Below are 15,909 nucleotides of genomic sequence, written 5' to 3'. Positions count from 1 at the left end.
ATTATAGGGCAAGGACTACAACTACTGCACTGAAAATTTTAATTCAGCAAAGGCAACAGTTGTGGGGTTACAGTCAAAAATGAGGGAAAACCAATATGTGACCATCCAGCACAACTGAGCCCTGAATTAGCCAATCATCATTTTTGAGATATTCAACCAAAATATTCTGCTTGAAATTAGCTTTAAAATGATGTATATCATGTCTATAGTACTTGACATTTAAGTAGTGAAAAATCAATAAAACAGTCAATAAATCCTTTGTTTCCTATTGTTTATTGTTACGTTCAATGGAGCATATCTCAATAGTGGCACTGGCGACATCCGGGCTCAGTTGTGCTGGATGGTCACATATTTGATCAATAAATCAATAACTACTTGTCTTGAATCACTGAAATCCCAGAGTAGTAACTGGATTCCTTGCCCCTATAATATACATAACTTTTGTTACCAGTGTTTTATTAGTTTTTGAGAAAAATGCAAAAATAGTCACAAATTTATCAAGGGGTGTAGTACCACCTTAACAGTACTTGTAAGCATAGACAATGCATGATTGAACCATACAATTATATTCCAATTCCATACAGATCATTTAGCACTTTGCAAGCGCTTGCATTATCAAACCACCTCGGAACAGGATTGCACTGTGTATTTTTGACTTTGCAAGGTGAAAATGATGACCTTGCAATCCCATGTTATTGTAATGTAATGTGAACAAGTAGTGCAGGCGAATGTATTGTTGATGTCTATCAGTAGGAACATAACCCACTCACTACTGACATAGTGACAAGCTTTTCGCGTACACTGCGCCAACGTGTGTGACTGTATGTCCGTATTACATGGAAGTGACTCCAACCATGCTAACTCACTCATGATTGGTTAATATTTTAATTATTGTATCCAAGGTTGTGCATTCGCATTGTAGTTTGAAATACACAAAATATGATCACGATTGGATCACGTACAGCGGTTGGAAGCTGTATTCATTCAATTGAAATTTGTAGTATAATTAATGGAGCATGCAATTGAAATTGCCTCATGTATTTGGCCATTAGTGGCATTCCAGGTGTATACTTATTGTTTCCCCTGGGATTTTACACATCCAAGAACACTACAGGTAGCCACAACAGCATTATATGACTTGTACTATTTATTTCTCTTGAATCCTCACCGATACAATAATTGTTTTTCTACTGTTTAATTCACCATCCAAGGTGCAGAGAGATTCGTACGACATCTTCATAATCATCACATTCCAATTGCCGTGGCAACAGGATCCAGCAATAAAGCATTTGAGTTGAAGACAACCAATCACAAGGAGTTATTCAGTCTATTTCATCACATAGTATGTGCTGGAGATGACCCAGAGGTGAAACATGGAAAACCTGCTCCAGATCCCTACCTGGTGGCTGCAAAGCGATTTCAACATCACAATTTGTCTTCACAAAATGTAATTCTGTGCCTTCTTTAAACATTATCAATATTGGAAGCAAAGTAAAGAAATAGGGTAGTTTCTTTTATCAGTATATATCGACTTGTAACAAATTTCTTATTGACATTCCAAGACTATATTTTGGTATATGTAATATCCCCTGGGAAACTGCCAGGTTTTTTGGGGGAGAAGTCCAAAATTTGCCCAAAATTATGGAAAACATTAACTAATTTTGATATTTAAAATTAGAAAAATTTTGATATGCATTTTTCCCAATAAAGTAATGCTGGGGTGGATTGACTTCGCAACTTTTCTTCCCTTATAAATTTTGTCTGGAATGGAACTACTCAAGTGCCAGGATATTTTCATTTAATTCCAGTAAAACTAGCATTTTCTGTACTGAGCATACTGTACAACATTTCTTTCTGTAATTTCAGGACAATTGCAAACATAATTTACACACCATTTTACACAATTGTTTTTCTCAGATTCTTGTATTTGAAGATGCAATCAATGGCGTAGCATCAGCCAAGGCAGCTGGGATGCATTGTATTTTTGTGCCTGACCCAAGGATAACTCTACCAAAGGACATTGAAGCTGATGAAATACTTACAAAGCTACAGGACTTTGAACCAACTCACTGGGGTTTACCTCCGTATGAATAATAAGACGACATGAAGATCCTAATATGGTTTTAGGGAATTTGTTTCCAGAACTTACTGCCAGGGTCAATGGGCTATTCCAGTTCAAATCCACACTACCCCTGTGGAAGATTTTGGAAATATCTTCCACAGCGGGAGCATGTTTGTCAAATGTAATGTATATCTTCCACAACTGGAGTGATTATTTCAAATGGAAGCTACCCAATTGTCTATTCTATTCAACACCCATACTCCCTCTGTGGAGGACTTTGGCTAAATCTTCCACAGGGATAGTGTGGATTTTAAATGGAATAGCCCAATCTGATCAACTACATAATATGAACTATATCACAGGCTTCAACAAAATATGACCCATATATTATTGCACACAGCTGTTTGATGATGGCATATAGAACTGTATTTATTTTTAAACAAAGTTGAACACTGGTGGCGCTATTTATCTTATTTCTTGTTTGCTTCTTTACAAGGGGTAGACACATGTATAATGGCATAAAACATCATGAAATGAGTAACATATAGCAAGGAAATGGTCAAACTAATTTTTATCATGAAATAAAATGAATAATAACTCATGTTATTGGGCTAAATTAAATTTAAAATATTTGTAAATAGCACCCACAATTTGGACACAAATATAGAGTTTATAGAATAAATATTACTGTACCACTAAAAGACAGAAAACAACTACATCATATTTCATACCTCAGTTGTGGAATGCATTACAACATAATTAAGAAAAATATTTTTGAGGCTTTAACAGCAAACTACAAATTTAGAGTACATTGGAAAACTTTTGGTACTTTGAAGAGTCCACAATCCTGTAGCTCAACCAGCAACCACATAAATATAAACCAGTGAAATTGTTCACAAGATGCACCAACTCCAACACGGACATCTTCAATACTGTTAAACGTGTGGAAAGTGTTATTTTTGTAAGTGGTTAAGTTTTCTAACTTTTCTTAAATGATTAAATTTGAAGTATTTGATGAAACTGCACAATCCCCACATAGGGGAACAAGCATGACGATTAGACTTCCAAGCCACTCATTAACAAATATGTCAATGTCATTGTAAATCCTATTCAACTGAGAAGAAGGTTCTCCCTTTATGATGCTTGTATCAAAAGATTCAAACATAAAGTCTTGTTGTGTCTTTTCCTATGATAAGGTGTTTGTTATACAGTCCACTTCAAGCACCTGCAAAACAATTAAAATAATGCTTTAATCAACTAAATCAAGTAACAAAAATAACAAGTGCTAATCAGCAAAATGTTTTCCATGACTTGTACAGGCTGTATCAAAATGATTGGTACCCATTCAATTGTGATCTTTATTGAAGAGCCTGCCTCTTCTTAAGGGATCTAGAATGAGCGTTTATTATGCGTTTCGACAGTATTTTTTGTGGGACATGAGAGCACCTCAGACCTATCGAATTGCATTCTGAATATGAAGCATGTCTTTCTGCTATCAAATAATTTTCATTTTTTGAAAATCACAATATAATACAAATTTTATGACAAATTACAAAAATTTGATATTTTTCAAATTTTTGATATATAACAGTCCTCGAAGTAAATTATATAAATCTAATGATATATTCTTAAAGTGTATGTGGTGGGAGGAAAAGTCGACGGTCAATTGAAAATTTTGACATTTCATATTGAAGATATGGATTTTTTTCCCAAAAAGATCTATTTTTTTTGGAAAAAAAAAAAAAAAAATCCATATCTTCAATACGAAAGGTCAAAATTTTCAATTGATCATCGGCTTTTCATCCCACCTACATACTCTTTATAAATCATCAGATTTAGTAAGTTAACTTCAGTACTGTTAAATATCAAAATATCAATTTTTAATGATTTGCCATAAAATGTGTATTAAATTGCTAATTTCAAAAATCAAAATTATTTGATATCAGAAAGACATTCTCTGTATTCATAATGCAATTCGATATGTCTGATGTGCTCTAATGTCCCAAAATAAATACTGTCCAAACGTTCATACCCCAGCCCTTAATGCAACATTGGATAGTCTTGAAATGTCTTGAATGTATAGTCTATAACTTGTTATACAATTTATCTACTCATTATTTAGATCTTATGTTGAAATTTGGTGTGTCAGACTCCTCCATTATCAATGAAAAATGATGAGTACCAATCATTTTGATACAGCTTGTATAATACAGCTTGTATAATACAGATTTGATAAAACTTTTGTCTTTCAACACTCTTTGTTTATGCTCAAATTTCTATGTATTCTAAGATTAGAATCTCAAATCAATTGCTCGGCAAAATTGAATTAATACTTCACCGTTTCTTCTAACATTGAAATCATTTTTGGGAACAACAAATTAGTCAGAAGGGTCATTAGTCCGAAAAAGGTTAAAGTTAGGGTTTACGGCATTTGAGATTAGGGATAAAGTTAGGTTAGTCTTAGGTATAGGATTAGGTTCAGAGTTATAGGATGAAAGTTATATTTAGGGTTAGAATTAGGTTGGGTTTAAGGTGAAGTTTTGGGTTTTGGTAAAGACTAGGGTTTATAACCTAGTTATTGGGTTTTTGGACCAATGACCCTTCAGATTATCGACCTGTAACCTCATTTTACAGTACAAAAAGATACTTTTATTATAAAAACAAAGACTTCAAACTGACAACTTACTCATTTTAATAGAGATAAATATTTCCAATCTTACCTGGTATCTTGATGTGTTCCTAAGCATTTCACACAGCAGTATCTTGCCCCACATGATACACAGGTGTAGTTAGATGGGAATGTAAGCACACTAGTTAAGGATAATTTAATATTAAACATTGATAACTGAGCTGCCATACCCCTTGCCTTGTGTTTGAAAGCATCTCCTTTTACACAGCAACAATCATGGATCACATTTCACTGTACAAAATTGTCATCAACAGTGGATTTCTTATGGCATAAAAAAGATTTACTATATCCTAATTAGTTAGTACCCTTGGTTAGTACCCCTTACCCAAATATATGGATCCAAGCTGTATCTATTGTTGCTGTTACATATTGAATTAATCACAACATTTTTTTTGCAGCTGGGGAAATATTCATTATGACTTTCATTGCATAGTTAATCTTCACATTCATGCAAGTTTGGGCAAGAAATGTGGATGCACACTTGAAGATGAAAACACACACAGACCAGTGTGGTTCATAGTTTGGAGATTGAAATTGTCAATGGCGACAGTCGTACAATTGTAGAATAAAGAAATTCAAAGGCAAATTTCATTTCTGGGTTTGGAGTTTCATTTGAGGGGGTCGGAAGCAAACCAATTATAATTGTTGCTTACTTGTGAGGGTCGAACCCCTCCCCAAATACCATACTGATAGGCCTACAGACTACAGTAATGTGAATGGCCCCTACACTCAATAGTCCATTATAATAGAAGGTAGTAACACCTGCTGAATACCTCCACTCCAGTATGCATAAAAAGGATATCCACAGATAGCACAGAATCGTCTCTCTGGAAATTTGGATGGTGGTACACAGGCAGTAAGATAGTTTGGTGGTTCGATCACGCTCAGTTGCTCTTCTTCCACTAATAAGTGAAACGTCTTGCGAAAACGTTGCTTGAAATGGTCTCCTCTTGTCTTCCTCTTCTTCTTTTGTTGACCTGAAAAAAATAAGCAGGTAAAAGCAATGATTTCAATGTTTAGTTCCAACAGTCAAAATACATGTCCCTGAGATACATCCACTGGCACTCACTATACATACCGGTATCTGAAGTTTAGGGATGGCATCACAACATGCAGGAAGTGACAGAAAGTGCCCAGTAGAAAGTTTAACTTTAAAAAGTAAAATTTCACCAACTAAAAAATCACTTGCCCTGACAAAAGTAAAAATAATTTTACTGTCCATTTTCTTGCCGGTCAGAGCCCTTTGGTAGGACATTACTCTTATTCAATATTGAGCCTATTAGAATACTTTTAGCTGAGATATTACCCATGCAAAACCCCAATTGTACATTTTGACATTCTGAAAACCAGAGTTGTACATATTTTGATTTCGCATGTATAATGACTTATAATGTACAACTCTATGGAGAATGCAAACCTTACTGATGTGTTGAAGCCATTGAGACCCCAAGCCAATATCTCTCAGAAATGTTGTTTGACATATTTTCAACATACCTGAAGTTGATGGTGGATCAAAATGTCTGACATTGGTTTTCAGGGGGGTCAAAATGTACAAAAAATGTACAATTGGGGTTTATCATGGGTAATATCTCAGCTAAAAATATTCTAATAGGCTCAATATTGGTTAAGAGTAATGTCCTACCAAAGGGCTCTGACTGGCAAAAAAATGGACAATAAAATTATTTTTACTTTTGGAGTTTTGACCCCCCAAAGTTGGTCCTGGATGGACGAAGTTGCATTTTGAGGGCCCTATAAATATCTTTTAAAGTAAATAAGTTACAAGTTTTCTGATGCCAGGTTTGAATTCTACACAAATAAGTACCCCAGGATACATACTTTTCAAAGTTGTAAATGGTTCCCTTTATACATTTATGGACCTCCAAACATCGTCTTTCGCGTTGCGACACATTTTTTACGCTGACCCCCTAAATTTCAAATTGATGCCACGGGAAAACGAAATGGAGTATGAAGCTCAAATTTTCGGATTTTACTTTCTCATCAATATCTACCACCACACAGAAAAAAAAAAATTGAAGAGGTGCTGCGGTGCACATCCCTGGAGTTGACATGGAATGGGTCTGCTGTCATATTGGAAAATAAATAATCATTTAAGGGGGTACTACACCCTGCCCAATTTTGTGCCTATTTTTGCATTTTTCTCAAAAATGATAGCGCATTGGTGACAAGTAAGATATGTATATTATAGGGGCAAGGACTACAACTACTGCACTGGAAATTTTTATTTCAGCACAGACAACAGTTGTGGAGTTACAGTCAAAAATGAGGGAAAACCAATATTTGATCAATAAATCGATAACTACTTGCTTTGAGTTGTCGAATTTTCAGTGCAGTAGTTGTAGTCCTTGCCCCTATAATATACATATCTTACTTGTCACCTATGCGCTATAATTTTTGAGAAACATGCAAAAATAGGCACAAAATTGGGCAGGGGTGCAGTACCCCCTTAAACAGTATTTAAAGCAACATTAATTTGATTAATGTTACTACATTGTACTATAATCCCACCTGTGTTAGCTTCAGTGACATCAAATTGTGGTAATTTCTTATTGCCACCAAGGGGTACATTTAAGTGAGGATCTTCTTGGAAGTTATCTTGCTCTAAAGCTTCAAGCTGTGTTCGCAACCTCTTAGCCCTTGTATAGCTGTCCAAGATGCGGCGGCGTTGATTGACATCCCTACCACGACCTAAATTAATTAATTAGGTGAAAAAAATACAAAGAACATAATCAATTGGCAAATAGCAGAATCATAAAAATCATCTTTAGTACTACTAGGGTAATCTTAAATGATCATCTTGACTTGAGTCCCAAGAGAATATCAGTCTGAGCAACTGCAACCTCGGACTAATAATGTTTAAAAGTAGAAGTCATGAAAGTAAAACCTGTACGCAGTACCAGCTATCTAGTCCGAATAATCAGTCCCAGAACAAAATATTAATTTCTGACATGATCGTGTTCTGGGTCTGAACTGTTTCCATGCGAAATCTTGATGGCAAATTGGACAAAAGAAGCACATGGTTCGACTTGACAGCTTTTTAATCCCTATTCATGTTACGTGAATCACGCAATATTGTGGACCATCCTTCTGATACTTGAGTGTTTGGACAAGCGGAATGGTCTTACCTCTCTGTTTGTAAACAGACGAGGAGGTCGAAATTGTCATCCTCATCGAATAGGAAAGTCAGCGTAATAGTAGGGATAACCATCAAAATTTCATGTTGCCCCTATTGCTACAAAATATTGTTTTCTGGATAGAACTCATCAATAGAAGTATTTTGGTGGTTAAATGGTCAAATCGGTCAAAAACTTTTCGAATTATGAATTTTCAAAGTTTCCCATTCTGACCGGTCATTGAACGAAATAAAATGACAAGGTCCAAAAATATCAATTGGGAGCAAAATTGGCATAAGCATATATTTACCTTTATATATTTCTTTATTTTAACATATATATATATGCAAACATGAAACAAGCATATTGTGAAAGTATCAAAGGGATTTCTTATGAATTGGCACTTTACTAGTCAATGGCATAAATTATTTTTTCAAACCGAGGCATTGAAATCATGCATTTAGAGAACATTTTGCCAAAAGTCATCCAAGATGGCCGATATGGCACAAAATCAAAATTGCACTAAGTCCAGGTAAACTTTTTTTTTCACAACCAAAAATTTCAATGTTATTGGGTTTAATATGACCAATTAGTAGGTGTATGCAAATTAAATCGTAAGTGTCATTGAAGGTCATTGACTCATTCACAACAATAGAGGTTATCCACTTCACTCATCATGCTCATGTGTGACTTCTAACAAAAGGTGCTGGTTCCCGTAGTATTCCTCATTCAAAACAATTCAATACATGACCTCGGAGTTACCTGCATGACTTTCAAGGGCTATTTTGAAACAGTTATGGTTGCACATTCAGGTACTTCTTTTGAAAGTTCTAAACAAGGTATAGCCAGCAGCAAGTTGTATATGGTATAGGCCTAAATATAAGAAAACGTTTAGGGTTGAAATCAGGTGAAAAATCGAATGGGCACGTAAACTTCACATTTATGTTCAGAAAGGTGTCTTCTTAGCATGATTCGAAAGGAGTATGGAAATTCCAAAGGGAAGCTGGTGATTTAATTTGTAACTCAAGATCTACTTGTTCAATTTTTTAACCTTTTTACAGAGGGTATGATGGAGGTATTACTGGCAACTCTGCCAAATTACAGCTCAGTAGGCCACGCGTTTTTCACCTGAAATTATTGACATGAATATTTTGTGCCATTCTTGAGCAGTGCTGAACTCAGCCACTGGCAATTAAGCGCACTGTATGGCGATGGACCAATTTTGAAAAAAAAAAAAAAAAAAATGAAATAAGTTATGTTGCTGTAATTTGCAAGATAGTTACAAAATATAATTGGCAATAACTTCCCAATTTTTACAGAAAAATATTGAAAAATAAAAGAATGAGATCAATTTAGAAATGTCTGTGCAAGCAGTGCACAGTTGAGCTCCCTGCATGTCTATGGGAGTGTTCTAATCAAGTTGATGGTTCATTGGTCATTGGTCATAGGTAGTAATAGTACGGCACTATACCAGCTCAGGGGCTATGCATTATGAGTTCTGAGGGAGGGTAAAATTGGGGCATTGGGGTCAAGCAAGCAATTTTTGGCACACATTCATGGGGTGCTTTTTAAATAAAACCCTCTAAAAAGGCTTAGGAAAACGGTATGGAACTTGCTTAAAAATATCCAAATTTTCCTGATTGCGACGCTTGCAATACATGTAGATGTGTGACATGATCTGGTCCATGGAGCCCAAAGGCGGCAAATATGAAATTGAGATAAAGGCAAAAATATGGAGTAAAAAACAACAAAATACATAAGAAAATAGACATCACAATCGTTGGACCCTGCCCATGGCATGCACTCCTGTTTGGTAAAAATTGAAAAAAATGGCCTATTATAGTATTAATGTTCTGACAGTACTTTGACCAAAACTTCACTTTATATAGTAAAAGATTGGTTTTGGTGTCAAATAGTGTCTGAGAAGTTCTTTCTTCCAAATTTCCAATAAACAGCAATTTAAAGTTTATAGAATATTATGCATTATTTCCACTCAACTTTTTATGTGACGGAAGTGATGTCGATTAAATTGTACATTTCTTATGTACTTTTCCGAATTTTTTAATTGTTTTTCAAGACACAACATCTTTAGAAAAATAGCAATTTTTACTTGTTTTCACAGTTGTTTTTATTGGTCTTTTACCCCATAAATTTAGTCCTAATTAGCATGATTAGGTTTATGGGTGATGGGTGGTCTCAGGATCATATGATGTGGACTATCATGATGGTCTAAAAAGTCAGGATCGCCACACTTCAATTCCTACAACTGTGAGCAAGTACATAGGTATGCCAGGTGAATTCAAATTTGCCATCAAACTGCATCATTCATATCCCTTAAGTAAAGAAAGACAAAACCTTTTTGTCATAGCACTTTCCGTAGCAAAGTTACATCTTGTCAAAGATTGACTTTCATCAAAAAGATTCTGCTGGCAAAATTCCCCAAAATGGCATTTCGGGGGTGTTTTTAGATCTTAGTCTCATTATGATAGCAGCTTTTTGAAATGGAACTGCTATCAAAATCCCTCTAAAATTCCATGTGCGATTGTCTCATCACCATAAAAAATCATATATTTGGGTCAAGTGAAAGTATAAAAACATATTTATGTAGGTTTCCTTGACCTACCTGTTCTTTTAAATTTCTATGTAAAATATGTATTGTTTGTGTTCTAGGCGAATTTGGTTGAAAAACAAATGTGTTAAGGTTTGCCTGGCATACCTAAAGTACATGTACAACTTGAGAACAAATCCTCAAACAATCGAAATTTGTAGTTAGCAATTATTAGCTTTTTGAATAATTTAACAATAATTTCAACATGAAAAAGAATGAACATGATAGTTCATGAGTGATTTGCAACATATTTGACTGTTGGATAAATATGGGTGCTGTGACTGCTGCAGCTTTGGAGCTAAGGCAATATGGCGCAATACTTTGAAGTTGGTAATGGGTACCCGGTACATTACACTGTGCATAAGCCCAATCGCCATTCTAACTTCCGGTTTTTGAGAGCAGTTTTGGGACACTTTGACCTCTGACATATCGGGAAAATTGACGTAATTATTATTAATTTTCTTATTATTGTCATAATTTTGATCATTAAAATACCAAATAATTAAAGGGCATTTCGTGATCCACAGCCTCATCCCCCACTTTTCTCAAAAAAAAAGTTGAGATTTTTATATATCACTGGAAACCTAGCTGGCTACATAATGTTTATGTACAAAATATTTCTTGCAGATTAATTCGTTTTGCAACAGTGTTCGATTTACCGCCTGCATACCTGCACCAGTGCATGTAACATTCCCTTTGTGCATGCAGCTTTTCACTACCTGCCTGCACGCGTGCATGTACATGTACGATTTTAGCGCTAGCGATATGACAAGGCCAATATACAAAAGTAAACAAGCAGTCAGTCCGATTTGGAAAAACCCAATCTATTTTTAGCGCAACATCCTGACGCAATTGACAATTCCCGATACCCCTATCACGTGAGAACTGTCACTTTTTTTCATTGACTTCCCTAGTCTTCTACACAGCCAGTTTGCGTCGGTCTGATACTCGTCGATCCTAACGAACATTCGCGATAGCCACATACAGTCTGGTCCAAGACTATGACTTCCCTTAGAGGGGCTAGCGTAATGTGACGTCATCCACCAATTCCCGATACCCTCGCACATGACGAAGCTGTCATTTTCATTTAATTGAAAAAAGAACCGGAATTTAAACCGTGGGAAATATTTGTTTAAGCACGGAAAATAATCATAATAATGTCCTGCAAAAAGGAAATAGCTCAAAAACACTAGCATCATTCTGGAAATTGTGCACCTCGTCGGCGACTAGTTCTAGAACAGATGAAGCCACAGCGCCCAGTGTTTTGGCTAAGAAATCGGCGAAAGTGATCGGCATAAAAATGACACTGACAGTGGAGCCGGGAATATTATTACGAGCTTAACTGACAATGATCGTGATTCAATGTGATTTTATGTTTGCTTTAATTTTGGTGCATGCACACTTTTTGCTGTGCATGTAGAAATTTTGGGCTACATGCACCAGTGCAGGTAGGAAACAAGAGCACCAATGGCGCTGTGGCTCTGCGCTTTTTGGTGACAGTGAAAGTAATTGTTCTTGGAGTCGCATGGGCAACAAGTGAAATCATTTGAGTATGTGACAGATCACATTCCCCCAACAGGTACATCTGGTAGGTTGGTAGCTATATCATTTGCAGAGCATACAATGATACATCAATCAATTTAGGGAATTAGCGACATGGATCGAAACGGGTGGAAATGGTGACTGTACCACCAAGTTTCATGACAGTTAATACTAATTTGACCTCAGATGACCCTGGTGACTCTGAAATGACATTCCCAAAATTTGACTCTAAAAAGTGACTATACCTAACAAGTTTCATGCCCATCCGACAGTTTTTACTAATTTGACCTCAGATGACCCCTGGTGACCCCAAAATGACTTTCCAAAAATTTGACTCCAAATGTTGACTGTACCCACCAAGTTTAAAGCCCATAAGACAGTTCTGACTAATTTGACCTCAGATGACCCCTAGTGACCCAGATATGACCTTCCCAAAATTTTGGCTATAAATGTTGGCTGTATCCACCTATTTATAAGCCCATATGACAGTTTTTACTAATTTGACCTCACATGACCTCTGGTGACCTCAAAATGACCTTTCAAAAAGTTGGCTCTAAATGTTGATTGTACCCACCAAGTTTCATGCCTGTCCGACCGTTTTTACTCATTTGACTTTAGATGACCCTTGTTGACCCCAAAATGACCTTACAAAAATTGGCTCTAAAATGTTGACTGTACCCACCAAGTTTCATGGCCATATGACAGTTTTACTAATTTGACCTCAGACACTGGATGACCACAGGTGACCCTAAAGTTGGCTCTAAATGTTGACTTACCCACCAAGTTTCATGCCTGTCCAAGAGTTTTTACTACATTGACCTCAGATGACCCCTGGTGACCCAGATATGACCTTCCCAAAATTTTGGCTATAAATGTTGGCTGTATCCACCTATTTATAAGCCCAAATGACAGTTTTTACTAATTTGACCTCACATGACCTCTGGTGACCTCAAAATGACCTTTCAAAAAGTTGGCTCTAAATGTTGATTGTACCCACCAAGTTTCATGCCTGTCCGACCGTTTTTACTCATTTGACTTTAGATGACCCTTGTTGACCCCAAAATGACCTTTCAAAAATTGGCTCTAAAATGTTGACTGTACCCACCAAGTTTCATGGCCATATGACAGTTTTTACTAATTTTACAGTTTTACTAATTTGACCTCGTGTGACCTCTGGTGACCCTAAAATGACCTTCTGAAAATTTGGCTCTAAATGTTGACTGTACCTACCAAGTTTCATGCCCATAGGACAGTTTTTTCTAATTTGACCTCAGATGACCTCTGGTGACCGAAATGACCTTCCAAAATTTGGCTCTAAATGTTGACTGTACCCACCAAGTTTCTAATGCTTGCCATGACAATTTTACTAATTTGACCTCAAATGACCTCGGGTGACCTTGACCCACTTGCCAAAACAAACTTGTTCTGTCTCGGGTCAAGATGCACCCACCCACCAAGTTTGAGGAACACGCGACCCCTAGTCTCCGAAAAAATAAGAATTTGCTCACCGATAGCTTCACATTCTACATTGCATTCAAAATCTAGTCGGATTTGCTGAAGAATGACACCGTGTAATAATGGAAGTTCAGAAGTAAACACAGCCGATCACAACAGGCGATTGCATCAAAAATGTTGCTAAAATTACATTTCACTCTTCGGCAAAATAAGGCAAATCTTGCTCAAAAGATGCAGTTGACTCATCGAAATAACTTTCATCCAAATTTCAACATTAACAGAATGAACCTCCAGTGCAAACTGCAAAAATTGCACTGCTGTCTGCCTGAAAAACGATAGCAAAGCACTCTAGCATGGAATGCGAAGAACGTGTACAAATTGAAACTAGCCCGAGGTACTCACACTGACGTCATCACCGCTGACGTGACTTCACGGTGCCCGTTTTTTACGCACGTATGGCATTCAGGGCCCTAGTGAGGAAGGAACAGGGTCATGATGTTTGAGGCTAATTCGAAACTAGAGTTCTGGAGTAAACTGACAGACAGATAGACGCTATGCGTATTATGTGGGCATAATTTATTCAATATTATATTATTATTACTTGTCTTTGGGCATTATTTTTATGTTTGAGAAAATATTTGGGCCATCGTAATTATCTATTTTTTTTTTTTTTTTGAAAAGCCAGTTGAAAAAGGATGTTTGGTTTGGTGATTGAATTCACTCAGTGGCTAGTAGTAATACTATGACTTTACCATGTTTACGTCCCGGTTTACGTACATGTACCCATGATGTACCAGTGCTATGTAGTCCATGAGTGCATCATGTGCATGAGCATATGCCATGATGATGGCTGATGACTGAGTGGTTTCCGACTTTGAAAGTTGCATCGATCGTAGAGGTAGTACTGCTCCTACTCCTAGTCTCCCAGACACCTTGCGATCTCTCTTTGGGATATTTTTACCAAATAGAGTAACAATCTGTCCTTTGACATATTTAATTTCATTTGTTTTAACCATGTTTACGACTTATCGTAGTGCAATTTCGCCGGCGACATCTGTCATGTGTATTCATGTGGGGGCAGACATCTTGGTTGCCTGGGTTGTTTGTTGACTTGTTCCACTGCCAAAGACTGTTCATTACGATGTCTGTGATTGGTTCATTTTGGGGCTAATTTCTAAGGACAGCACTGATTGGATAATTACGCATTACATCATTGGGAGATAACCGCGTTACCGAAAAAGCAAAAATTTGCACTTGCGCAAGGAAAATAGTCCACTAGGAAATTCATTTTGTTCCGATTTATTCAAGATTCGACAATTTTCATGACTATTTTTTTGATATTCCTTAACTATTTCTTTATTTAAATTGTAAAGAAATAGTTAAGAAAAGTTAAGAATGTCAAAATAACTTTTGAATCTGAACCTGAGAGTACTAAAATCTTTAAGACATTTTAATGTTAAACTTCCGTTGGTTTGCGCCATTGTCACGCAAGGTTAAATTATACAGACCAAAATAATCTCTAGCACACTGGGGAACCAAGTAATAACTCGTTATGGTGGCTTTTTTAACCAAAAAATCACATTTTCTCAACTGAATTTCAACTCTATCGGGAGTGCAATCGATGAAAAAATAATTTAGCAAAACTTAGAAACCAATTTGAAAACCTAAAGCCAAGCACAAAAAATTCCTTAGCATAAAAACCAACACTGTATTGTGTAACCCTACGGTTCTGATGACGATGACTCCTTAGCTTCGCTGGAGCCAAAAAATTGTAAATCGGACACTGTTTTGCAAAGATATCGTGAAATTTGAATTTCGTTCTGGTGCACCAGAACGAAATTACAACGCATTGTCTATGGAGCAGTGTAATACACATAATCATGCATAACTCGCAAACGCATAATCGGAATCAACTGACATTTTGGGAATAGGCTTTTTTCGTGGTTATGTACTGAAAAATGTCATAAAAAGATAATGCTAGGATCACGAAACACTCCTTTAATTTATAAAATACTAATATTTTTTTAATTTGTTTTAAAAATATTGTAACTAAAACATTTTAGATTATATTTTGTACGTACAAAAACCCAATATTTCTGAATTTTCTGAAAAGTCAAAGGACAAAGTGTCCTAAAACTGCAAAAACTGTCCTACAATGCATTGCAAACTTCCAATGCCGATTGGGCTTATTGCATGCATTGCATTGTCATGATTGTGTGTGCATGCACAGAAAATGAAAAATTTTAAGCTTACCAGTTTCCCTTTTATTATGATCAGATACTTTCGTCATCTTCATGATTGCCAAATAAATAGGAAAATTCAGAGTTTTGGATCCTCATCCATCAGATCATTGTTTCCTGCTAATCTCACCCGATTACTGTCGGCAAAGAAGAATGTTTCCACCGGGGTTTCCACACACAAA

The 15,909-nt window shown here is 36.2% G+C and overlaps 2 protein-coding genes across 2 annotated transcripts in view; one reads left to right on the top strand and one right to left on the bottom strand.

Annotated features, from left to right (window-relative positions):
• The window catches only part of LOC140155235 (pseudouridine-5'-phosphatase-like), a 15,423-nt gene extending 12,660 nt beyond the window's left edge, over positions 1–2,763 (top strand). The window contains exons 3-4 of the mRNA XM_072177990.1: positions 1,212–1,447; positions 1,918–2,763. Of these exons, the coding sequence (XP_072034091.1) occupies positions 1,212–1,447; positions 1,918–2,094 (413 nt within the window). The 3' untranslated portion in view covers positions 2,095–2,763. The remainder of the gene's footprint in view (positions 1–1,211; positions 1,448–1,917) is intronic.
• Positions 255–15,909, bottom strand: LOC140155236 (zinc finger HIT domain-containing protein 1-like). The gene is made up of 5 exons (XM_072177991.1): positions 15,741–15,909; positions 7,278–7,457; positions 5,554–5,728; positions 4,783–4,863; positions 255–3,287 (listed from the first exon to the last, which is right to left on the bottom strand). The coding sequence occupies exons 1-5, from the start codon at positions 15,781–15,783 to the stop codon at positions 3,266–3,268; spliced, it is 501 nt and encodes a 166-aa protein (XP_072034092.1). The 5' UTR covers positions 15,784–15,909; the 3' UTR covers positions 255–3,265.

Source organism: Amphiura filiformis, chromosome 6 (assembly GCF_039555335.1).
Source record: "Amphiura filiformis chromosome 6, Afil_fr2py, whole genome shotgun sequence".
In the NCBI taxonomy this organism is placed as follows: domain Eukaryota; kingdom Metazoa; phylum Echinodermata; class Ophiuroidea; order Amphilepidida; family Amphiuridae; genus Amphiura; species Amphiura filiformis.
Note: the sequence above shows the minus strand (reverse complement) of the source record. Positions and strands in the feature narration are given on the sequence as shown.